Consider the following 24,471-nt stretch of genomic DNA (forward strand, 5'->3'; position numbering starts at 1 on the left):
TTCGACATCTGGATTTTTTTTTAATGCCTATTTTGGACGACAGGAGGTTTTTGTTTCGGGATAGAAAGGCGGTTCTGATCCCGACAGGGGGCCTCAGGAGCCGACGTGACGGACACAAGGGGGAAGGGGGTGAAACGCCGAGTCTTCAGGTCACCTGCCCCCCGTCCCCTGCGCCCGACGTTCATGCCGGAGTCGCCTCCTCTTTCCCGCGGGCCCGCCCCCACCCTCCCGCCACCCGGGACCTGCCCCCTCGCCCTCGCCGCCCGCACAGACCCGTCACCGGCTCGGCTCCGGGTCCAGACCCTCTCCCCTCACGGCCCCCGCCTCCCCTCCAGGCTCCCCCAGGAGCGTGGCTGGCACCCAGCACAACCCCAGTCCCCGCCGGCCCGGCGCACCCGGTGGCAGGCGGCGCCAGCAGCTCCTCCCAGTCGGCGTCCCGGGCGCCGAGATCAGACCGGGTGAGATGGAGACTCTGGGCCAGGGCTCCGCACGCGACATCCCAGGAAGAGGCCAGCGGCGGGCGGCGGGTCAGCGGCGGGTGTACAGTCTCGGTCTCCATCTGGCCACCTACACGCCAGGCCAGCTCCGGAACCTCTCTTACAGCTCTTTAATTTCCGCCAGACTGAGGGACTGTAAAGGAAAAGAGCGACTTCCGCCTCGTTCGGCTGCAAACCCCAGAGCCGCAGCTTGTCGCCGGGGTGGGGAGAGACCAACTACCGTACACGCGCATGCGCACGACGGCCGGTTTGAGCAGATGGTGCAAAATCTGCGGGGGGGTGCGGGAGAGCTGGAGTCCGGCGCATGCGCACTGACAGCCTGGTCCAGCTGCTGGGCTGTGCGCAGGCGCGATGCGGTGCGCGTGGGAACCCAGTGGCGGTTTGACGTTGGCCCCGGAGATGTCGTGTGGATGCCGGTGTCTGGACCTACCCGCAGGGTTGGTCCGGTGAGGAGAGTACGTCGTGAGGTAGGTGTATGTGGCTCTCGAGATGTGAAGGACCTCGTCCCGCCCCTTGCTGTCTGTGTTGCGGACGCGGAGCCTTTCCGCGGACTGCGGTGGGGTGCGGGGGGCTGGGGACGCGGTGGCCGGGGACGCGGCGGCCGGGCGGTGGAGTCGGCTTTTCAGAAAGTCCTCAGCCCGCTCCGCACACGCGCGCTCTCCTCCGAGGGTGTCAGATGGGTGCCGGTCGTTCGGCTTTAGCTGAGGAGGAGGTTGGGACGGTGTCGCCCTTGGTGTGGGGCCGGGGCGAGTGGCGTCTGAGGAAGGTCTGTGGCCCTGGCCGCCCTCGTGTCCCCCGGGCCAGGTGGAAGGTGGAGAAAGGCCTGGGCCCGAAGCGGGGTGGGGTCTGCTCTCCCGGCCCCGGGAAGAGCGAGCAGGACGGCGGCCTCGGGTCTGCGGTGGAGCAGAATGCGAGCTGGACCTGAAAGACCCTGATGCTTTGGGTCCGGGGAAGTGGGAGCGGGTGGCTCTTTCCAGATACTGCCGGGATAGGAAGGTAGATGGTCCCTCCCCACCACCACTATCTCTCCCCTTCCTGAAGAGGCCTGTGCAGATGAGTTTTCCACCTTTTGAAAGAAAAAAGGGAGTTAGAATATAGAAAAGTGGAATGTCAGAGTTCCAAAGGCCTTGAGTGTAAAGGGCCTAATTTGCAAAGGTGTTTTAATACTGCCGACGCATTCTCGGTTGTCTACATCAGTATTTTTGTCTTATAGTTCCTGCTTCCTATATATTAACTTTAATTCACAGGACCAGCTTTGGACAGCCCAAAGAAAATAGGCTTTTCTTCAGAAACACCCGTGTCCACTTTAAGGAGGCAGGTCAGTACTATCACCTGGACTTTGACTTTCTTGAATAAGGCTGAAGGACCAAGTCAGGAAACTAGACTCGTATTGTCTCCCCTTTTTTTTTTCGCACAGCCAGTAAATCACCAAATCTTGGTTTTCTTAGAGGAAACCTGTTCTATCTTTCTTCATCTCTGCTGCTTCTGTTTTCAAGCACTAGCTTTCATTTGAACAGTTCCGGGAGCTTCTTTACTGTCATTAGCCTTCGTTCTCAGCCACTTCCACTCCATCCTCTGCACTGCCCTCTTCTCCTTCCGGTGCTTGCTGCTCCCACCTGCCTCCCTGCCCTCCCATCTCCCCCACCTGTGCGCAGGCTTTTCCCTCTGGAATGCCTGTTCTTTTGGAACAGGGAAAATCCAGTGCATCGTTCAAAATGAAGCAGATCTCCACTCTGCTATAGAATTAAACTCATTCCTCTGTACTACTCTTATACTTTTAATTTATGTCAAAGAAAAACCCAAACTGGACAGTAAAAGCAGATTTTATTCAGAACTATATAATAGGGGAAAAGACCTCAGTGTAGGACCAGGCTCAATTCTAAATACAGCATGGACAAGTGAGAATTTAAAGCCAAGGAGCAGGGTAGGGGGATCAGTGGAAAGAAAATTACTAATGAGAAACCTCAAGGGCCAAGATGATTGTGCCTGAACCTACCTAACAGAATTCTTGCTGGTGAGCGGCCAGGGTTATTAGACATCACCCAGGGGATGATGGAAGATGAGGAACCTGATTAGCTATCAAGGGTGGTCAGATATGGAGGATGGGGGATTTGGAATTAAAATAAGTTGACTAAATTGACTTAGCAGTGTTCTTGCTAAAACTAGATTTTACAAGGAAATGCCCAGATGAGCCTAGGAGAAGGTTCAGGAGCCTGAATAAAGTTCGGCCAGGCAAGAATCTTTGTCAGGTACTATGATTCTCTTATGGTTTCCGACTTTATCAGTTTACATATTTGTGTTCCCTACTATGTAGGCTTGCTGAGGTTAGTAATTATTTTATGCCTGGTAAAGGGGTTGAGTACAGGTTTGTTGTATGGAATTGATAGATTGGTGAGAGTTGGCTGGCAGCTTTATCACAAAATAAGAGATACAGAAAAAGGCAAAAATAGTAAATTCAAGCTTATGCTTTTTTCTTCACAGCCAGGGTGGTGGTTGTTCAGAACTGACCTCACTCTTAATATGATAAACTGCTCTCATCATGAATTACAACTGATTTTTTGGCCCTATTTTTCCCCTTGAAATAAATCATAAAATATATGTTGGAAACTTACCACCAATATCACTAGGATGTACTATGCAATTCTTTCACTCACTTATTTTAAAGCTTATTACAGCTTAATGTGTACGAACTCAATATGCTCTTTAGAGGCATATTTCCAATCTGTTTTCAGAATATGAACCAATGCATATTTGAAAGGTACATTTTAGAAAGAAGTGACTTGTGGTATTAATTTTCTTGGGCCCATTCATTTAGTAATATGACAGTTGAGGTGTTGACCATCTTAATTTTAAGTAGAATGAGTTCTTACTGTATTTGCCCTGCCTTTTACCCAGGAGTATACTTCCCAGCAAGGTGGTTACAGGAACTTAACTTTCCTCCCAGCTGGTACCACTTGAGTTGTACCTCTTCTCCTCCCTTCCTGTTCTTTCTGGTCCCTGCAGGCCCTATGGTTGCCTGGAGTTCCTTCTTCTCACCCTGCCTCAATGCTGGACCTGCAATTAAATTAGAAGCAGGAAAGATATAGTAACCTTCCTACCCCTTTTTCCCCAACTTCATTTATAGCTGCTCGCCACCGCCACGTCATTTATAACCTCTGTTCTGGTTAGTCCAACATTGCTGGACTGTATACCGTTTTCAATACAGCCTGGCTTCAGCCTTTCTGAAGACATGTAGAAATTATGGGGAAGCTCTTGATGTGTAGCTAAATCTGCCTACATCCATGATTATCACCTGTGTGACACCTTCTTATCCTAAAGCTGTTTTTGTAGTAAAAGGTTAACTTGTTAAGCGTGGGATGTTCAAAACTTGCCCACATTCCAAAGAAAGACCTGGTTCCTGACCAACTCCTGTCTTATCCTCTAAGCTGCTGAAATATCTGCTTAATAAAATTGTCTTTTTAACTATGGGCCTCAGCCCCACCAGCTAGGTTGTGCTAACAGCATGATGTGTGGTGAGGGCTATACTTTTTTTTTAATATAAATTTATTTACTTATTTTTGGCTGCTTTGGGTCTTTGTTGCTGGGAACGGGCTTTCTCTAGTTGAGGCAAGTGGGGGCTACTCTTTGTTGTGGCATGTGGGCTTCTCATTGCGGTGGCTTCTCTTGTTGCGAAGCATGGGCTCTAGGGCACATGGGCTTCAGTAGTTGTGGCACGTGGGCTCAGTAGTTGTGGCACATGGGCTTAGTTGCTCCGCAGCATGTGGCAACTTCCCGGACCTAGGCTTGAACTTGTGTCCCCTGCATGGTCAGGTGGATTCTTAGCCACTGTGCCATCAGGGAAGCCCCCAGGGCTATACTCTTTTAGTTTGGCCTCTGAAGAAGGTAAAGACTAAGAAACTAATGTCAGCACATTGGTGCTCCATGCCTACCTGATTGACCCCCAATAAAAACCTTGAACACCAAGACTCAGGGGAGCTTTCTTGGTTGGCAGTACTCTGCACATGCTGTCACACATCACTGCTGAATGCTTGCACCTGGTTTCTCTTGGACTCTGCTCCATGTGCCTTTGCTTTGCTAATTTTAGTCTGTATCCTTTCCTGTTTAAGAATCTGTTATAAAGGCACAAACAGCAACAAGACGTGAAGAATTGCGCATTCTTCCATTAGTAACAGTAGTTATATGGGGAAAGTAGTAGAGTTTTATTAGGAGATAGTGTGTGCAGCTTTAAAAAAGAACCCTGCACTACTGTTACATGCTTTTCTTGCTTCGCTGTCTCTGCCCACTGTCACTACCCTAGAGTCTTAGTAAAGAGAAGAATTAAAATTGGGGAAAAGATTTCTTTAAAGATACAAATATAGGTATTGGGGGTAAGGTAGGTAGTAAATCCCATAACCATGTTTTACTGCTAACTGTACATGCCTTATAACAGATTCTTAAATACTCTGGGTTTCAGAACCTCTTTATACCCTTAAACTGTTGAAAACTGCAAAGAGCTTTTGTTTAAGTGGGTTTTATCTTCTACATTAAAAAAAATTAACAACCTTATTCTGCTTGGATCTACAGCAATGTACACTAATGTGAACGAATCCAGAAAGAGTGGCTTGAAAAGTAACCAGCATGAATAACATGGTATCATCTATGGAAAAATCCACTCCAGCTTCAGAATACCTGGCTTAAAAAGAACTTTCATAATGGACCCATTTCATGGGATTGTTTTATCCTGCATTCTTGGGGTCTTAGACTGCTTACCTAGAGTTTTAAGATCTATGTGAACTAACTCTTCTTTTGGTAAGTTAATAATGAAACAAAATAGTATCCAAGCTAAATCAACTATTGGATGTGTTTTATTATTATTATTTATTTTTTGTGTGTGGTACGCGGGCCTCTCACTGTTGTCGCCTCTCCCGTTGCGGAGCACAGGCTCCGGACGCGCAGCCTAGCAGCCATGGCTCATGAGCCCAGCCGCTCCGCGGCATGTGGGATCTTCCCGGACCGGGGCACGAACCCGTGTCCCCTGCATCGGCAGGCGGACTCTGAACCACTGCACCACCAGGGAAGCCCTGGATGTGTTTTATTATTTTTTGTTACGTTTTTGTGACACTTGTACATTGTGAAGAAGTAACTGAGCAAAAATTCTACATAGTATGTTCACAACTCATTTTGAATATTGTGTGTTTTTTATAAAAATTACCTGTCTTTATGTATAATTGTAGAATTTTGAGGTATGTTTATTAAAGTCCTTCCAGGGATATGTTGTACTATTAGATTGCAGGTTAAGGGGAAGCTATAGAATCCTTTTTACCAGTTTTACCTTTGAGAGTTGTGCTTTTATATACAACGTAATGTGAACAGCCAATGTAAATTTTTAAAATTTGTAGTTATATTTATCTCTGTGCTGTGCACATTTTATTTTTCTCACTTTCTCTCCTCAAATAAATTATGAGCTTTTTTTAACACCAGACGATGTCTTTATTTATGTGTGAATCCCCAGCATTTAAGGCAGTATTTGGTACACAAATATCAAGTGAACAATGAATGGTTAACTTTTGCAGTGTTAAAATACGAGGCTCATTTATTAGGCTTTCGAGGGGGTTGACTGTTTTAAACAAATTTATAATAATTTTAAACATATGACACCATGATGGAAGCAAGGAAACAGTGAGAATCTCTGTTGGAAATCTCTAGGAATTGCTTTCTTCTGAGAAAATTGTTTTGGAAGCTTAAGAAACCAAGGAATTGACATCTGTTTCATCTGTGAGCCAGAGGTTGGTAGCACTCAGATTCTTCTTAGCAGAACTGCTTCTTGTACCTTTGATCTTTCCTCAGACACTTTGGTGGTTCTTAGCGTTAGTGAGATTGATGATTATTCTGGGTCTAAGTACCCACTTTCAGCGTATTAGGTCATTTACTTTGCTTTCATCCTAACAACACCAGGAGCAAAGTGGTCTTTGAGAAATCAGAAAAACGCTAGATACTGTAAAATTAGTTCAAGATTTGGTAACGTTTGAGTATCTGGCTCACACTTTAGGCTGTCTTTGTTAGGTTTTTTTAAAGAAGCTAAGAAGGACAATAAGACTGGTGACATGATGATTCAACTGGAAATGACATTGATGGTGATTATAGAAAAGGAGCGAATAAGCTTATAATTTTTACTTTGGCATAAACTTTAGAGGAGGAGTTGTTGAAATGGGTATGAGCAATACCTCATTGGAGAGTAAAGTAAGGAAGTTCCTTTTCACGGACCTATAAGTGGGTGGCAGCCAAGGAGTCCAGCATTTACTAAGTGTCTGCTAGGCCACAAAGTAAACACGTATTAGTTAATCTTCTCAGCAACTACAAGTGAGATTTTGGAGAGGTTGTGAACAATGCCATGCTATCAGAGTCATTTTGAGGTTAAGGTAAAGCAGTTCAAGGTCTTTTTAATAGTAAAAATCTGTTTGTGACTAGAAAGGGGTTCCAGAAGGCTTAGCTCTAAGGATCAGTAAAGAAAAGAGAAGATGGACAAAAGTGGTGAGGGATGAGGTCTTATGGCTCTTGCTATGTTTAAATAAACCTGGGCTTTGGCAGTTAGACTGTTAGCAATTTCTGTTAGTGATTAAAGAACTTGAGTGCTGAGTTGGTAGAAAACAGTGTTAAAAGTAACCAGAGGAGAAAATCTGCTTCTGAAGATACTGGGGATGTCAGAAGGTGGAATCTCAGATTTTCTAAGTCCCCTTAAGAGGACTTCATTCATTATACAGATCGGAAGCTTAAACCCAGAGTTGTCACACATTGCTTTTTCTGCTCACTTGCTCTCAGATGGATACAGTTCCCCTTAAGGTCAACTAACATGTTTGGAACAGGCAGCTGGATCACAGTGAATTGAAAGCTCTCATGAGAAGAACAGAATGAACACCCCCAACATGGGAAGATTTAGCTAAAGCTAAAATTGGAACTGGGTGCTGGGTACCTCCTACAGCCCATGTGGTAGTCTAGGTGAGGCAAGAGTCCCATGCAATGCCTGTGGCTGTGAGTGGCAGAACTGATAGAAGAGAACCAGCAAAGTAAGGTCAGTCAAGCAGTCTCACCCCAAGTTCAAAGCAGAGTGACTGCTCCAGCATGAAGGATTACTGACCAGCCTCCATTCTCTTCTGAGGATCAGAAGAAACAGGATGATGACAGCTAACACTGCCCATGTGACATAACCAATCTAATAGTGATTTAAATCAAGTTTAACAATAAATCCTAAACAGGAGTGACCTGTGTGCCTTCACGTTATGTGTTTATATGTGAGGGAAAATGGGTCACAGATGTCTCTTGAGGATGGGTCACTTGACTATATAAATTCTGGAGGAAAGGCAGCAACTCTGAGTTAGATATATGTGAGCTATCACTTGCTTTCTTTGATAAGGAGATACTACATTCTTAAGATCATTCTCAAGAAGAGAATGGTTTTGTGGCACACCTTTACACTCCCAGAAGTGCGAAGTATTTCCTCCACTGAAGTACAGCCAAGAGTAGCTCCCTTCCCTAGGGCAAAGTGGTCAGTCCTGGGGCTGAGGGAAGAAGGGAGTGTGTGAAGCAGGACATAGTTCACATACCCAAGTGGTCTGGGCCCCATTATTTGACCCAAAAATTCACCCACCGGACTCTTCAAATATTCTGTCTCTGGTACTAAATGCAATGTTACCATGTTGGCACACTGCTTATTTAAGAGACCACATATTCAGTAAGTATCTCATCACACGATTGTCCTTTTCTGGGTCTCAGGTGGGAGTGAGGTCTGTGAAGAAAGCTTTACAAATTCAGGGTTGTACTCTAATTATGGCTCTATGCCAACATCACATGCTTATTTTTGAACCTGTCCTTGAAAAGCATGTCTTTTTAGATAGTGGACACCTAAACTTGAAGTCATAATAGTTCGTTTTGATGTTCTGGAATATAAAACAATTTTTATAAAAATTTTAAAAAATCATTTTGTTCCAAAACAGGTTGTTAAAAAAGATAACTGGTCCAAAATAACTGGTGAATTCTACCAAACATTCAAAGAGGAAATTATATCGGTTCTTTTCAATCTCTGAGAAGATAGAAACAGAGGGAATACTTCCTAACTCATTCTATGAGACCAGCATTACCCTAATACCAAAACCAGACATTACAAGATATTACAAGAAAAAAACACCAACGACCAATATCTCTCATAAATACATATGCAAAAATCCTCAACCAAATATTAGCAAATTAAATCCAGCGATGTATAGAAAGGATTAGACACCATGACCAAGTGGGGTTTATTCTAGGCATGCAAAGCTGGCTGAACATTTGAAAATTGATTAATGTAATATATCAACAGGTTAAAGAAGAAAAGTCACAATCATATCAATAGATGCAGAAAAAGCATTTGACAAAATCCAACATTTTCATCATGATTAAAAAAAAACCTCTTAGCAAACTAGGAATAGAGGGGAACTACAGCTTGCTAAAGAACATCTACAGGGACTTCCCTGGTGGAGCAGTGGTTAAGAATCCACCTGCCAATGCAGGGGACGTGGGTTCGAGCCCTGGTCCAGGAAGATCCCACATTCCACAGAGCAACTAAGCCTGTGGGCCACAACTACTGAGCCCGCGTGCCACAACTACTGAAGCCTGCGTGCCTAGAGCCTGTGCTCTGCAACAAGAGAAGCCACCACAGTGAGAAGCCTGTGCACCACAACGAGTAGCCCCCGCTCGCTGCAACTAAAGAAAGCCCATGTGCAGCAACGAAGACCCAACGCAGCCAAAAATAAATAAATAAAATTTCAAAAAAGAGGGCTTCCCTGGTGGCGCAGTGCTTGAGAGTTCGCCTGCCCATGCAGGGGACACGGGTTCGTGCCCCGGTCCGGGAAGATCCCACATGCCGCGGAGCGGCTGGGCCCGTGAGCCATGGCCGCTGAGCCTGCGCATCCGGAGCCTGTGCTCCACATTGGGAGAGGCCACAGCAGTGAGAGGCCCGCGTACAGGAAAAAAAAAAAAAAAAAAAAAACATCTACAAAAAAACCTACAGCTAACATCATACTTAATGGTGAGAAACAAGATGCTTTCCCACAAAGATCAGGAGCGAAGCAAGAATGTCTCACCACTCCTATTCAACATCATACTGGAAGCTCTAGCTAATGTAATAAGAAAAAGGAAATGAAAAGTATACAGATTGAGAAGGAAGAAAGAAAACTGTCTTTGATGACCTGACTGTCTATGTAGAAAATCCCAAAGAATCAACCAAAAACTTCTGGAACTAATAAGTGATTATGGAAAGGTTGCAGGACACAAGATTAACATACAAAAGTCAACTGCTTTCATAACACTAGCAACGAACAAGTGGAATTTCAAATTTAAAACAATATGATTTACATTACACCCTAAAAATGAAATACTTGGTATAACCTAACAACATTTGTGCAAGGTCTATGTGAGGAAAACTGCAAAACTCTGATGACAGAAACCAAAGAAGGATTAAATGAAAGGAGATATTCCATGTTCATGGATAGAAAGCCTTAATATTGTCAAGAGGTCAGTTCTTCCCAGTTTGATCTATAGATTCAACACAATCTCAGTCAAAAGTCCAGTAAGTTCTTTTGTGGATATCAACAAAATTATTCTAAAGTTTATATGGAGAGGCAAAAGACCCAGAATAGCCAACACAGTATTGAAGGAGAAGAACAAAGTCAGAGGACTGACACTACCCAACTTTACTGCTACAGTAATCAAGACAGTGTGGTATTGGCAAAAAGAATAGACAGATCAGTGGGCAGAATACAGAGCCCAGAAATAGACTCACACAGGTATAGTCAATTGATCTTTGACAAAGAAGCAAAGACAATGCAATGGAGGAAAAAAAGTCTTCAACAAAATGGAGGTAGAACAAACAGATAACCACATGTAAAAAAAAAAAATGTGATACAGGATTTTTATCTTTCACAAAAATTAATTCAAATGTAATCATAGACCTAAATGCTAAATGCAAAACTATAAAACTTATAGAAGATAACATAGAAAAAAGATCTAGATGACTTTGGGTTTGGTGATGACATTTTAGATACAACTTTAAAGACACGATCCATGAAAGAAGTAATTGGTAAGCTGGAATTCATTAAAATGAAAAACTTCCACTCTGCCAAAGATAGTGTCAAGAGAACAAGAAGACAAGCCACAGACCGGGAGAAAATATTTGCAAAGACATATAAAGGACTGTTATCCGAAAGATACAAACAGCCCTTACAACTCAACCGTAAGAAAATGAACCACCCAGTTTAAAAATGGGTAAAAGATATGAACAAAAACCTCACCGGAGAAGATAGTCATCCCTCAGTATCTGCTGGAGATTGATTCCAGGACCCCCATGCATACGTGCTTGTTAGCAGCATAGAGTTAACTTCTTCCACCTGGTGGGGATTTCAGTATCTGCAAAACAGCTCAAAGGACTTGGCTCAGAATATTATCTATAACCCTTGAGGAGGAACTAAAGGTCCTTGACTTTGTTTAATGACTAAACTATTATTATTTTGTCTTGCTTGACTGTTTTCCTTTCTTTCTGCATTTTCTCACTTCTCTGATTAAATTTACTGTTTGGAACCTGGGGAAGGCCTAGGAGGCTAAAGTGTTCCTACAGACAAGAGGCAGGCGGAGGACATGGTGGGGGGGGCGGGGTCTGTTCTGGGAAGGCCCCATAGGGTCCTGTTTGGTTACACTACCCACCTATTAGAATATTTTAAACCCTGACAACACCAAGTGCTGACAAAGATATGAAGCAACAAGAACTCTCATTCATTGCAGTGGGAATGCAAAATGATACAGCCACTTTGGAAGACAGTCTGTCACTTTCTTACAAAACTAACATACGCTTACCACAAGATCGAGTAATCACGCTCCTTGGTATTTACCCAGATACCATAAGTTGAAAATTTATGTCCATGCAAAAATCTGCACACAGATGTTTATAGTAGCTTTATTCACAATTGCCAAAACTTGGAAGCAACCAAGGTAACCTTTGTAGGTGAATGGATAAACTGTGATTCATCCGGACAGTGGAATATCATTCAGTGCTTAAAAAGACACAAGCAATCAAGCCATGAAAGATGTGAAAGAAGCAAATATGAAAAGGCTGTATGATTCCAACTATATAACCTTCTGAATAGGCAAAACTGTGCAGGCAGCAAAAAGATAACCAGCTGCTGAGGTAGGGAGAGATGAATAGGTAGAGCACAGAGGATCTTAGGGCAGTGAACCTATTCTGTGTGACACTATAATAATGGATACACATCATCATACATTTGCCAAAACTCATAGAATGTATAACACCAAGAGTAAACCCTGTGTAAACTGTGGACTTTGGGCGATAGTATGTGTAGGTTCATCGATTGTAACAACTATACCACACTGGATGTCGATAGCCAGAGAGACTGGGGGCGGGGGGAGGTATATGTGAACTCTCTGTACTTTCTGCTCAATTTTGCTATGAACCTAAAACTGCTCTTTAAAAAGTCTATCTTAGGGGCTTCCCTGGTGGCGCAGTGGTTGAGAGTCCGCCTGCCGATGCAGGGGACACGGGTTTGTGCCCCGGTCCGGGAAGATCCCACATGCCACGGAGCGGCTGGGCCTGTGAGCCATGGCCACTGAGCCTGCGCGTCCGGAGCCTGTGCTCCACAACAGGAGAGGCCACAACAGTGAGACGCCCGCGTACAGCCAAAAAAAAAAAAAAAAAGTCTATCTTAAAATAAGTAAACAAACAATAACCATGTTTAAACGAGAAAAAAAAAAGGTGGCCTAGGAAAAGGGGAGGAAATGAGTGTGAGTGTGGATAAGTGATGAAAAATAATAAAGGAGAGGGATCTTGCACTGGGCCTATGACAATAAAATGTCATGAAATGAAAAGTATGTTTAATTCAATGCTCACCTTCAATCCAAGAGAAAGAAAATGAGATTATGTGTACATGCTCTGTAATCACAAATATATCAGATTTAGCATTGGGTTATTGATTATATTTTGTCCCAGTATACACTGATTTTCACTCGTTCACATTTTAAACATAACTTCATATGACTAAGAAGTAATCTCCTAAAATGAGGTGAAAGCTAGAATATGAAATCAATTTTTGTACACCACATCCCTACAGAGAGAATTTGTTTTATACTTCTTCACAGCTTAGCATTTCTTTTTTAACACTAAAATACCTAGTGTTTTCTGCATGAACGCACTGGGCTTGAAGTCTGGGGATGTTCCTTTCCTGCCTTTATTTCTTCGCACTTGCTGCCGACTGGCGGCGTTAGGATGCAATGACTACTATTTACTTTGCCCTTCCACCTATCACATCTGTGAGGGGCAGCGGAGCACAGTCGTCGGACCCAGATTCGACTCCTATTTTTTGATTTCCAGTAACTGACCTTCCAAAGACTGCTGGAGGAAAAGACTCGAAGTCCCTTCAGCGATTTTCCTAGGCAAGGGGCTTCATCGTAAAAACCAGCAAACAAAAGCCCGAGGCGCAGATCCTAATGGTTTGCAAGTTTCCGGAAGGATGATTCCAACTGAAGTTTGTCTAACTTTACGACCCTTTAGGAAACGTCCAGGTTTTACGAAACGCATCCCCGTGGACTTACCAGACTAGAGGACTCGCCTCACAGAAAGCTTAGTACCAGGGGTTCAGGCGACCAAGGGGACGACCTCGGATACAACCGCGACCACGCATGGTGTTTGGAGCCGAAGGCTCGCCCATTCCTCCATTGCGCCAACAGGCGGCGCAAGAGGGCGGTAGGAGTGTGCATGCGCAGTTGGCGGACATTTCCGCAGACAACGCTCACAGCCACCTCGGGTCTCTCGCGACACCATGAAGGCAGGCGAGGACGCCAGAGGAGCGCGCAGCGAGAAGCCGAAGAAGTTAGGTCTCTGCGTCCTCTGCGGACTGCCCGCAGCAGGAAAGTCGACCTTCGCGCGTGCCCTCAGCCATCGTCTACGGCAGGAGAGTAGCTGGGCCGTGGGCGTCGTCGCCTATGATGACGTCATGCCAGACGCGTTCCTAGAGGAGGCGAGCGCTCGCCCATTGGTCAGTACGGAGGGGGCGGGGCCTAGACTGCTGTAGCGGAGGGAAATCTACAAACTCCACGATACTTGTACTGGATAATACCTGGTGTGGGAGGTGGATCTCTGATAGAGGAGAGACAGGAGTTCGAGGAAAGGGGAGCTGGTTTAACACAGAATGAGTTGACTAGAAATAGGAAACGATGCAAACAGCCACCAGCATAAGGTTAGGGTCTGAAGTCAGCGTGCAAGGTGGAAGTCCCCCATAATCAAATATCCTCCTGAAAATCCTTTGGGAAAGTTGTTCTGAAAAGAAGGACAGAGTCTCTCAAAAATTCCAGCACAGCCAATTTAACATTCAGCCAGGCGAACCGAGGTATTGTGGGGCTTTAAGTTATGCGGTTTGGGGAAATCCTTTTAAAGAAAAAGGGTACAAAATTATAAGTGACAGCGTACTTACTAGGGCCCCTCCTGTGACAATAGATTCTGTACAAATGAAGGACTTGGCCTCTGAAGCTGGATCTTCATTCAACTGAGGGTAAACCTGCTTCTGCCAGAATAGGAAAAGATGGCTCTTTCTTAGTTGACCACCAGATGAAGTAATAGGCTTTGTATTTGGGGGTCAGCTTGGGTTCCCAGTACATACTTCTCTTTAAGCCCTCCGATCACCCTCAGCGCTGTGAGATGCATCCCCTTGAGAAAACTGAGACTTCCGCGGGGAAGAGTAGATTCACGTCACCCATCTCATGCTCACTCTAGAGAAAATACTCTTTGATTAACATATTCTGAAAATTTTCAAGTTATTTTTGTCATTTAGTGCCGAATGTGGATGAATTCACATAAATAAAATTCACATATGGTGTGATTCCACTCTAAGTATATATGCAAAAATACAGTACATTTGGCACATGGAAGAGTTTTGAACTTCTCCACCAAAGTTATATACTTCCTCATTCTTGGTTAATTGTGAGGTAAATACAGTATCAGGCCCCTGGTAGCACCGGATTTACTTAAGTAATAGTATTTTTACCACTATGGAGAAAGCTGGAAGTTGTTGATAGGGATTGTTGTATCTGCTGGGGTTTTCCCTCACTTTTCTTATTATATTTTTTCCACTCTCCCCCTACAGACCAAGGCCATGGAGCTCATCCAGTCACCACGAGTAGGATATCTCACCTTTTAGGAAGTGATCGTGTTTCTGTTTCCTTTTGAGTGGGTTTTGCTGATGTATTTGTTTTATGTGCCATAATCTCAGTGATGTGGTAGAGCATGGACAGACAGGAGAGGGATCCTGATCTCCTGTCCTTGTGTTTTTCCTCCAGCCTTGACCTCATAACTATGTCAGTGTTCACCAGAGCCTTTGAGTAGTGCAAGACTACTTATATTTTCAAGCTATTTATTCTCTTCTCCTCAGTCTGCTTCCTCTATCTTTCCCGATCCCATTCCAATCCTGTTGTTAGCCTGAGGTCTTTTCATCTGGACCCAGGGACCTTTCAGCTGATCCTCTTTCTATCTACAACTTTTCTTATTTCAAGGGCAAATGAGCATTGCTATATCTTAGCTAAACTATTTTATCTTGGCAGGATATTGTTTTTTTTGGCTGCATTGGGTCTTCGTTGCTGCATGCAGGCTTTCTCTAGTTGCCACGAGCGGGGGCTACTCTTCATTGCGGTGCGAGAGCTTCTTATTGCGGTGGCTTCTCTTGCTGCGGAGCACGGGCTCTAGGCGCGTGGGCTTCAGTAGTTGTGGCTCACGGGCCCTAGAGCGCAGGCTCAGTAGTTATGGCGCACGGACTTAGTTGCTCTGCAGCATGTGGGATCTTCCTGGACTAGGGATCGAATGCGTGTCCCTTGCATTGGCGGGTGGATTCTTAACCACTGTGCCACCAGGGAAGTCCCAGCATATTGATTTTGGTTCCTCCTTTCTCCTGGATGGTAACAGCTTTTCATTCTTTCATTTATTCACTTATTCATTCAATCATTTCATATACATTTCTGGAGCATCTATTAGGTGTCTGACCCTCTGCTGAAGCCTGGGTATACAGTAGACTATTGATCTAGCAGGGACATAGAGATACCTAAACAATGTAAACCCTGTTAAAGTGGAGACCCAATATAAACAGAACAGGGGGTCATGATAGGCAAGGGACGATCTGAGCTGCCTTCTGCATGGTTGAGTCTGAGAAGAGTTCACAGAGAACTAACATCACCGAGTAGTTTTTCAGGCAGAGGGAACAGCGTATATGAAGACATGAGGATGAGAAAGCAAGTTGTGTCTAGAGAACTCCAAATGGTTCAGAAATTATCATATGGAGCAGGGGGTTGTTGAGGCATGACCACTCTACTGGCCAAAGCCTAATATAAATTGCAATTCTACGGTATTTTGCAGCCATCCCAGTGGAAATCGCTTCGCCAGGAACTGTTGAAGTACCTTGAATACTTCTTTCTGGCTGTCATTAACGGGTGTCAGATGTCTGCCCCACCCAGCAGGACTGAAGCCATGTGGGAGGATTTTCTAACCTGCTTGAAGGATCAAGATCTGATATCTTCTTCAGCACTTGAGGCCCAGTCTCACTATCTCTTAACGAAGACTGCTGTTTCTAGACCTCTGCTTTTGATTTTAGATGACAACTTTTATTATCAAAGTATGAGATATGAAGTCTATCAGCTGGCTCGGAAATGTAATTAACATATTTTTTTCTTACACTCAGACATTCGCATATCAAAATCACGACTGTCTTTAGTGAGAACTTGATTGGATTAGGAGGTTTATATGGATTTACTTAATTTTCAAAGCTACACGTTCAGTATTGCAAATGGTCTTTCCTGCTGCAGGTGGGATAACTTGTCTAAGTACGTTTATTTCACATTTTGGAAAAATAGTACCCTAGTAATTTTGTGGCTTTTGAATGGTTTTCAGATTCATTAGGCTTCTGCCAGCTCTTTTTAGAATGTTCTCTCGAGACCTGTCTACAGAGGAATGGCCAGAGACCACTTCCAGTGCCTGCCGAGACCATCCACCTGATGGGAAGCAAGATAGAAAAGCCCAACCCTGAGAAAAATGCTTGGGAACACAACAGCCTCACAATTCAGAGCCCAGCGTGTACTTCAGAGGCCAGGTAGCCTACTCAAAGGTGTCCTTCACTAGCTGCATTGCTGAGCCAGGCACTGTGCTGAATACTTTCCCTGTATCCACCCGGTTACTCTTCACACAAGCCTTGGAGAAGGACATTATTTCCCCTTTCTTTAGAAGAGGGAACTGAGTGAGGAAGTTTAGTCTGCCCAGAGTCACTGAGATTGTAAGTTACAGCTGAGACGTGAACCCAGGTTTGTTTGCAGATGTGTACTCTTGTTAAAATTATACTGTTTCCCAGAGGTCAGGGCAGGGAGTTCAGAGTAGGGCACATCTCTGATACTCTTGTTGAAGTAGCATAGTCTAAATAGATTGCCCAGTGGTCTTCTTATAGAGAGAAAAGGAGTGGAACTGGTACTAAATCCTAATTTGCCTAAAACCTACACTGCTTGTGTAGATGTGAGGCTTGTGGCTATGGTGTCTAATGCATTTCATTCCTAAAATAGGTCTTGAGAGTTCTAGAGTTCTGGAGAGTTCTAGTTCAGCACATTTCTGATAGAAGTTTCACTGATGATAGAAATGTTCTCTGTTTGTCCTGCCCAGCATGGTAGTTGCTAGCCACATGCAACTGACCATTGAGCACTTGAAGTACAGCCAGTGCAACTTACTACCTGAATTTTAAATGTTACTTTAATCACTTTAAACTTAACTGGCTGCACGTGGCCCGCGGCTGCTGCATGGGACAGTGCAGTTTGAGAGGTATATTGCCCACAGTTCCTTAGTTCCTGCCTGACTGTTGTCCAGAGGGGATCAGCAGTTTTTAAAAGGCTAATTTTTTAAACTCATTCCTCAAAATGTTTTGTTCCCAGGATACAGTTTCCATGGATTTTGTAATACTCTAACATTCTAAGGAAAAAAGAAAAAATTCGATTTAAGTAACTATTGTTTATAGGGTTAATGAAATAAGCTATGGCTGAGATTTCTAATTTTAACTTCTCGTAATATCTTGAAACTTTGAGAAGGCGAGCATGTAGCCAGTTGATGGCTACTCTTTCTGGAGTACTGAAAATGTTTTCCTTTGCAAGTGAATGGCTGGTTGAGGCATTGAGATACCCCATTTTACCCCATGAGAGCAGTCTAAGGTTAGCGTCACTGCTCTGGGGGCCAGTTCTTGCTAGAAGCAAGGAAGAGTGTGAGCTTTGCCAGTGTCAGTACCAAGCCTGAACATAATCTGCAGTTTTGTCTTGGGTCTTAAGAATATGGTCCAAAATAGTCATAGCATGGCTATGACTGAAGTCTGGTGGCCCTGAATTGGAAGTTGAAAGATGATGTGACAAATATACCTTTCCCAGGCTTCTGTGAAATACTACTGCTGCTGCTGCTACTACTACTATACTACTATCACCACTACTGCTATCACCACTACTGTTACTGTTACCACTACCACTACTGTTACCACTACTAATGCTACTGCTAGTACTACTATTAGCAGGAACAGCTGTCGAGCAGATACTATGTCCTGGGCAAGTTCTGGACATTTTATACGTATAATCTGACTCAGTCCTCACAGCAACCCTTTGAGGGCAGATACAATTATCCCCCTTTCATGATGGGACAACTGAGGCCCAGGTAAGTAAAGTAACATATGCAGATAGTAAATGGCAGAGCCAAGATTTGGACCCATTGCAGTCTCACTCATTCCAGAACCTGGGCTCTTTGCTTTGTGAGAAAGATCACGTTGAGGCGAAGGTTTAATTCAGTGACTTCACTGGCTTACGTTTCTTCAGTGCTACTTCTTGTATCTGAGTAAAATTTAAACTCCTTACCATAACTTGCACACTCTAACCCTGATTTCTTTTTTTTTTTAACGTTCTATTCTTTTACTAAAAATATGTTCATTCAAGGAAGATGTTTTGTTTTTCTAGTTGGGTGACTCATAGGGGGAAAAGTTTAGGTCAGCAAAAACAGAGAGTGGAACGCTGGGGGGGAAAGAATCTTGTTTTTTAAGATGAGACTATTCTGGAAAACTTAAATTAGAGCTTTACTTTGACATGTAACTCTCTCATGATTGCATTAAAAGTTTTCACTTCGTATAATTAAAACTCTCATCAGACGAAAATCTGCCTGTCATATACATGATATTTGAGTGACAGACTTCATAATTTATATTCTCAGAGACATGACATTCAGTACTTTCTTTTCTTTTCCTTTTTTTGGAATTTTAAGTCTGATCCCTAAATTTCTTTGTTTGCTTTTAATTTTTATTGGAGTAGAGTTGCTTTACAATGTTGTGTTAGTTTCAGGTGACAGCAAAGTGAGTCAGTTATACCTGACTCACTTAATAATATATATTATCCACTCTTTTTTAGATTCTTTTCCGATATGGGCCATTACAGAGTATTGAGTAGAGTTCCCTGTGCTCTACAGTAGGTCCTTGTTAGTTACCTATTTTATATATGGTAGTGTGTATGTGTCGATTCCAACCTCCCAAGTTATCCTCCCCGCCCCCCAGCTCTAATCCTGATTAACTCCCCAGCCTCACGTCCCACGACTCTCCCCTTACTCCTTTTCAACCACACTGGCCTTTTCTGTCCCCGGAACACGAGAAGCTTGTTCTTGTCTCGGGGCCATAGTGCTTGCCGTCCCCTCTACCCTTCCCACGTATGTAAGCTTCACTGGCTTCCCTGACCATCCTACCCAGCGGGAAGGGTGTTAAGTAGGCTAGCCAGTCACTCTCTTATGATCATTTTGTTCATTATCTTCACTCACTTATCCACTTGTCACTGTCTGAAACTATTATTTTTTGCTTATTTATTTATTCTCTCTCTCCATTACGTTATCAGGCTTAGAGAGGGTAGGGATCTTGCTACACCCCCAGCTTAGCACATAGTTCCACATACATAGTTGTACAACATTTTTCATATATGAAGATGCTCAATAAATATTTGTTAAATGAATTCTACTGCAACCCTCGATGACCTCTTGTCCTGTGGGGAACTTTGCAAATTCACATCCAGTAAATGAGCAGAAGCCAGAAAATAAAGACTAAGCTTCCTTCTTTAGGGAATATAAAGTTCTAGGAGCCTAAAGTTCAGCAGTTAATGAGGGAAAAGAGAGAATGTCTTTTAAAACCTTATTGATAGGAGTCTTAGGAAATTAACATTTTTTACATGAGGGGATTTGGGGGGCTTATGACTTGTTTTGAGCTTCTACATTTTAATTTTGCAAGTAGAAGGTAGCTCCCAAATCACTTTGCTTTTCCCCTTTTGTTCAGGAGTTTGGATATACCACTTTCATTCCTCTAGAATTCAGCTTAGTACCCATAAACACAAGTTCTTTAAAAACAGGCGTTTGATATAAGGATTTATTTTGTCCTACCTTCTCTTATAGACTGAAATTGACTGATTTACTGCTTACTGCTTTGGAAAATCCAATCAAATACGTGGAGGAGAATGTGGAACAAAAGGTAAGTCTTCCAGTTTAGATTTAGTATAAATGAGAAGGACCTTTTTGTAGGAAGATCTTTTTGACCTGAGTGTAAAATATGAATAACACGTGGGAGACACTTTGTCCCTGCCTTGGCATCTTACCAGCATTCAGCTCCTGACACCTGGATGCAGTGGTACTCTGGAAGGAGCTCGCACTGCCTGGTCAAAGACGACTGTTCAATTTTCAGAAACGTTGGAGCCTGTTGGCATGTTGGTAGCTCGAAGTGGGCGTGGATGGGAATATTTACATCATAGAAATAGACAAAATGCTATGGATAGGTTTGTGTTTTTCTCTTTGAGAGCCCATTCTTAGACATTTACCAGCATACTGCCTACGTGGAACCCAGTTTACAACTGGATGTATTTCGTTTAGACCCTCTCCTAGGGAAGAATAACTGGAACAGAAAAGTCACGTTTCCTTTTCTGTATCTCTTCACCTATGCATCCCCTACACTTTAGTTATTTCTTTTGTAAAACTAGATAACTGTTCCAATAACAATGTCTATTACCTAGGAAACAGACAGAATTATTTGTTCAACTAACATTCTTCATCAAGCTGATCAGACCCTCCGAAGAATTGTCTCTCAGACAATGAAGGAAGCGAAAGGTGTGTTGAGTGGTTAAGATTCTATTTAGTTGAGACTATTCTTTCCTGCTACTCTTGTTCCGTGGACGTGGGTAGTTTATTTGCTTTCATTCATAAAGTTTACATCATGTTTTCAGTTTAAATATGCAACTTGGTTATATTAAGCTAAAACTTTTACCTCTGGAACCAGGCATTCATCCATCCAATAGGTTTTTATTGAGTGGCTACTCTGTACTAGGCTTTATTTTGGATACTGGGGAGTTGAGAGGGAGCAGAACATCATAGTGAGGAGACAGACAAAAAATAAATAAATACATGAATATATGCCGGTGCTCTGAAGAAAAGTAAAGTAGGGTAAGGCAAGGTAGTGATGGGAGGATTTATTTTTAAAAGGGTAATCAGGAAGGCTTCTCAGAGGAAATGGCATTGAAGCAAAGATGTGAATGAAAGGAAACAGCAAGCCATGCTGATGCCTGCAGGATCATTTTAGGCAGTGGACACATCAAGTGCAAAAGTCCACAGGTAAAGTTGGTATGTTCTAGAACAGAAAAAAAGCCATTGAGTCTGGGGTGAAGGGATGGGGAGAGGTAGTCAGGGGCCAGGTGTAAAATCAGCATGGAGTTTGAACAGGCTTAGTGCATTGTCAGTCTGAACTTAGATGAAATATGTGGTAATTATAGTTTTATAAAATAATTCCTTTCTGTTTTTCCTTTCTTTTTTTTTTTTGCGGTACGCGGGCCCCTCACTGCTGTGGCCTCTCCCGTTGCGGAGCACAGGCTCCGGACGCGCAGGCTCAGCGGCCATGGCTCACGGGCCCAGCCGCTCCGCGGCATGTGGGATCTTCCCGGACCGGGGCACGAACCCGTGTCCCCTGCATCGGCAGGCGGACTCTCAACCACTGCGCCACCAGGGAAGCCCTCCTTCAGGTTTTAAATATTGAACTCTTTGCTATATTTAAAATTTGATTTAAAAAATAACAGCAGCCTAACATTTCTTGAACTCCTTTTATATGCTAAGTGCCTTATAAATATTGTTTCTAGTCTTTAGAATCCTATCAAGTAAGTGTAATTTTACAAATGGGGAAATGGAAGGTCTGAGAGGATAAGTAACTTGCCCAAGGCTGAACTTAACACCTGCTAAATACTGTACCTGGGCAACCTGTTGCTGAGCTAAGTCTGATTCTCGTTGGTGCTTTCTGTCATGTTCCTCCACATCACCAACATTTATTATTAATACCTTTACAAAAACTTAGAACATTGTAAAAATAAACAATATACTAACCATATTGTTTTTCAGACTTTTTTTGAACCATGATCCGTAAGCAGGTTTTAATACTGTAACCTAGTGTGTAGCCCAGTACACAGACACACTCCTGCATAGAAACAAGTTTCACAAAACCTTCACATGTTTAGTGAACTGTGTTCTATTTGATTCCATCTTAGTATGCGTTGTAATCCAAAGTTTGAAAAAGAGAGCTGGAACAAAAATGGCATCGGATCAGAATGAAAACAAAAATAGTTGTAGGAGTTCTTTCAACTATTTGCCTGTCCATAAAATGAAGGGAAGGGGGAATAGGGTTATGCCCAAATTACTCTTGACTCTTTTCCTACCCATTAATTTTTTGTGTGTGTGTGAAGGAGGTGGTACTAGCTTCTAGAACTGTGCTTAAATAAAATTTAAAAATTCAGTTCTCCTGGGCTTCCCTGGTGGCGCAGTGGTTGAGAGTCCGCCTGCCGATGCAGGGGACATAGGTTCATGCCCCGGTCTGGGAAGATCCCACATGCCGCGGAGCAGCTGGGCCCATGGGAGAGGCCACAACAGTGAGAGGCCCGCGTATCACAAAAAAAAAAAAAAAACGGAAAAAAAATTCAGTTCTCCTTCCATCAAGGAAGTGAAGGGACAACCCACGGAATTGGAGAAAATATTTGCAAATCACATCTCATAAGGGACTTATATCCGAAATACATAAAGGACTCTCACAACTCAATAATAAAAATAACCCAATTTTTTAAATGGGCAAAGAATCTGAAATTTCTTCAGGGAAGATATACAAATGACCAGTAACCACATGAAAACATCATCAGTCATCAGGGAAATGCTAACCAAAACCACAATGAGACACCACTGCACACCCACTAGGATAGCTAGCATCCAAAAGTCCAAGAGGTAGGATGCGGAGAACTCAGAACCCACATACGCCATTGCTGGGAATGTAAAGTGCTGCAGCCGCTTTGGAAAACAGCCCAGCGGTTCCTCAGACAATTAAATGCAATTACCACGGGACCTAGAAATGAAAACATATGTTCCTATAAAAATTTGCACAAAAGTGCTTATAGCATCATTATTCCTAATAGCCAAAAGGTAGAAGCAACCCAAATGTCCATCGGCTGACAAACAAAATGTGGTCTATCCATACAATGGATTATTCAGCCACAAAAAGGAATGAAGTACTACAACATGGATGAACCTTAAAAACATTATGCAAAGTGCAAGAAGCCAGTCACAAAAGGCCACACATTATGAGCCCAGTCATGTGAAATGTCCACAATGGGGAAATCTAGAGACCCCAAGTAGATCAACAGTTGCTTAGGGATTGAGGGCAGAGAGAGGGGGAATGGAGTTAAGAGGGTGATACCTAAGAGTACAGATGATAAACATGTTCAAAGATTGACTGTGGTGATAGTTGCTTATATCTGTGAATATACTAAAACCACTAAATTGTAGTTTAAATGGGTAAACTGTATGTTATGTGACTTTATTTCTGTAAAGCTGTTCAACAAAAAAATCAGTTCTCAGTCACACTACCCACATGGCTAGTGGCTGCTGGACAGAATAGGGCAGATATAGAGTACTTCCATCATTGTAGAAAATTATATTGGACAACTGTTCTAGGTATTGTCTATCAGAGCTTCAAAGCCAAACTGTCATTTTCTAGCTCTGCTTTTTTGCCTTACTACCTATTAATTCAATAAGACTAAGTCAACTTATTTTGTCAAAAGTCCCTTTCAGGTTTGTCTTTTCTGCTCGTGCATGTCATAGCAAGTTATTTAAATGATCTGCCTGTATCACATTAATGTGACCTTTGTCTATATATTACACCAACTCAATTATGATTTATCGAAGAATCTGAATGGTTTGTCTGAGGTAATCAAATTAATTTCCTGCTGTCATCAGTCCAGCTTGATTTAATTTACACAAATAATTTGAGAATATCTTTATTTTAGGTGAACAAGTGTTTCCGTACAACTTGAAACTTCTAGCCGAAGAACTTAACAAGCTCAAAGCAGAGTTTTTGGAAGACCTAAGACAAGGAAACAAAAAATACCTGTGCTTTCAACAAACCATGGACTTATCAGATGTTATTTCTTTTTTTCATTATGAGAAAGATAACATTGTACGGAAGTATTTTTCAAAGCAGCATTAAAACTTGATTTCCAATCAAAGCCATTTTGGTTACGATTTTGCAAACTAATTTAAACAATTCTGTATTACTGGGTGTTTTCTAGGCCAATGATGTGAATTGCCAAAGGCGGGGGGGAATCAGTCCATTCTAAAAGATCCATTTGTCATAACAGAAACTACTTCAGTCAGTCACTTGTCAGATGTGACATGGATAATTAAGCATCAGGAAGCATGAAGCCTGCCTCATTTATGTGCCACAACAGTTGGGGGGGCAGGGGTCACACCTTAAATAAAGAGAAGAAATTAGGAAGGAGACAAGATGCTCATTATTGAACTGTTTTTGCTTTTAACTCATGCAACATCTTCTCATGGGTAAGGCACTCTACAAATCCAAACCAA

The 24,471-nt window shown here is 43.0% G+C and overlaps 2 protein-coding genes across 6 annotated transcripts in view; one reads left to right on the top strand and one right to left on the bottom strand.

Moving 5' to 3' along the window:
- Nucleotides 1-700, bottom strand: part of LOC132507552 (ATPase PAAT-like) — a 26,211-nt gene extending 25,511 nt beyond the window's left edge. For all 3 annotated transcript variants that reach the window (XM_060127026.1, XM_060127027.1, XM_060127025.1), the window contains exon 1: nt 396-700. In XM_060127026.1, the coding sequence (XP_059983009.1) occupies nt 396-559 (164 nt within the window). In that variant the 5' untranslated portion in view covers nt 560-700. The remainder of the gene's footprint in view (nt 1-395) is intronic.
- On the top strand, nt 273-24,113 carry PSTK (phosphoseryl-tRNA kinase). Of its 3 annotated transcripts, XM_060127043.1 has the most exons (9): nt 273-458; nt 622-964; nt 13,066-13,549; nt 14,654-14,686; nt 15,913-16,204; nt 16,444-16,642; nt 19,987-20,062; nt 20,598-20,691; nt 23,895-24,113. In XM_060127043.1, the coding sequence occupies exons 3-9, from the start codon at nt 13,334-13,336 to the stop codon at nt 24,092-24,094; spliced, it is 1,110 nt and encodes a 369-aa protein (XP_059983026.1). In that variant the 5' UTR covers nt 273-458; nt 622-964; nt 13,066-13,333; the 3' UTR covers nt 24,095-24,113. The 3 variants fall into 3 exon arrangements, with proteins under 3 accessions (XP_059983026.1, XP_059983027.1, XP_059983028.1); XM_060127044.1 differs by having other exon boundaries at nt 273-964; XM_060127045.1 differs by lacking the exon at nt 14,654-14,686.
- Nucleotides 24,114-24,471: the final 358 nt, after the last annotated feature.

Source organism: Lagenorhynchus albirostris, chromosome 16 (assembly GCF_949774975.1).
Source record: "Lagenorhynchus albirostris chromosome 16, mLagAlb1.1, whole genome shotgun sequence".
Classification (NCBI taxonomy): Eukaryota; Metazoa; Chordata; class Mammalia; order Artiodactyla; family Delphinidae; genus Lagenorhynchus; species Lagenorhynchus albirostris.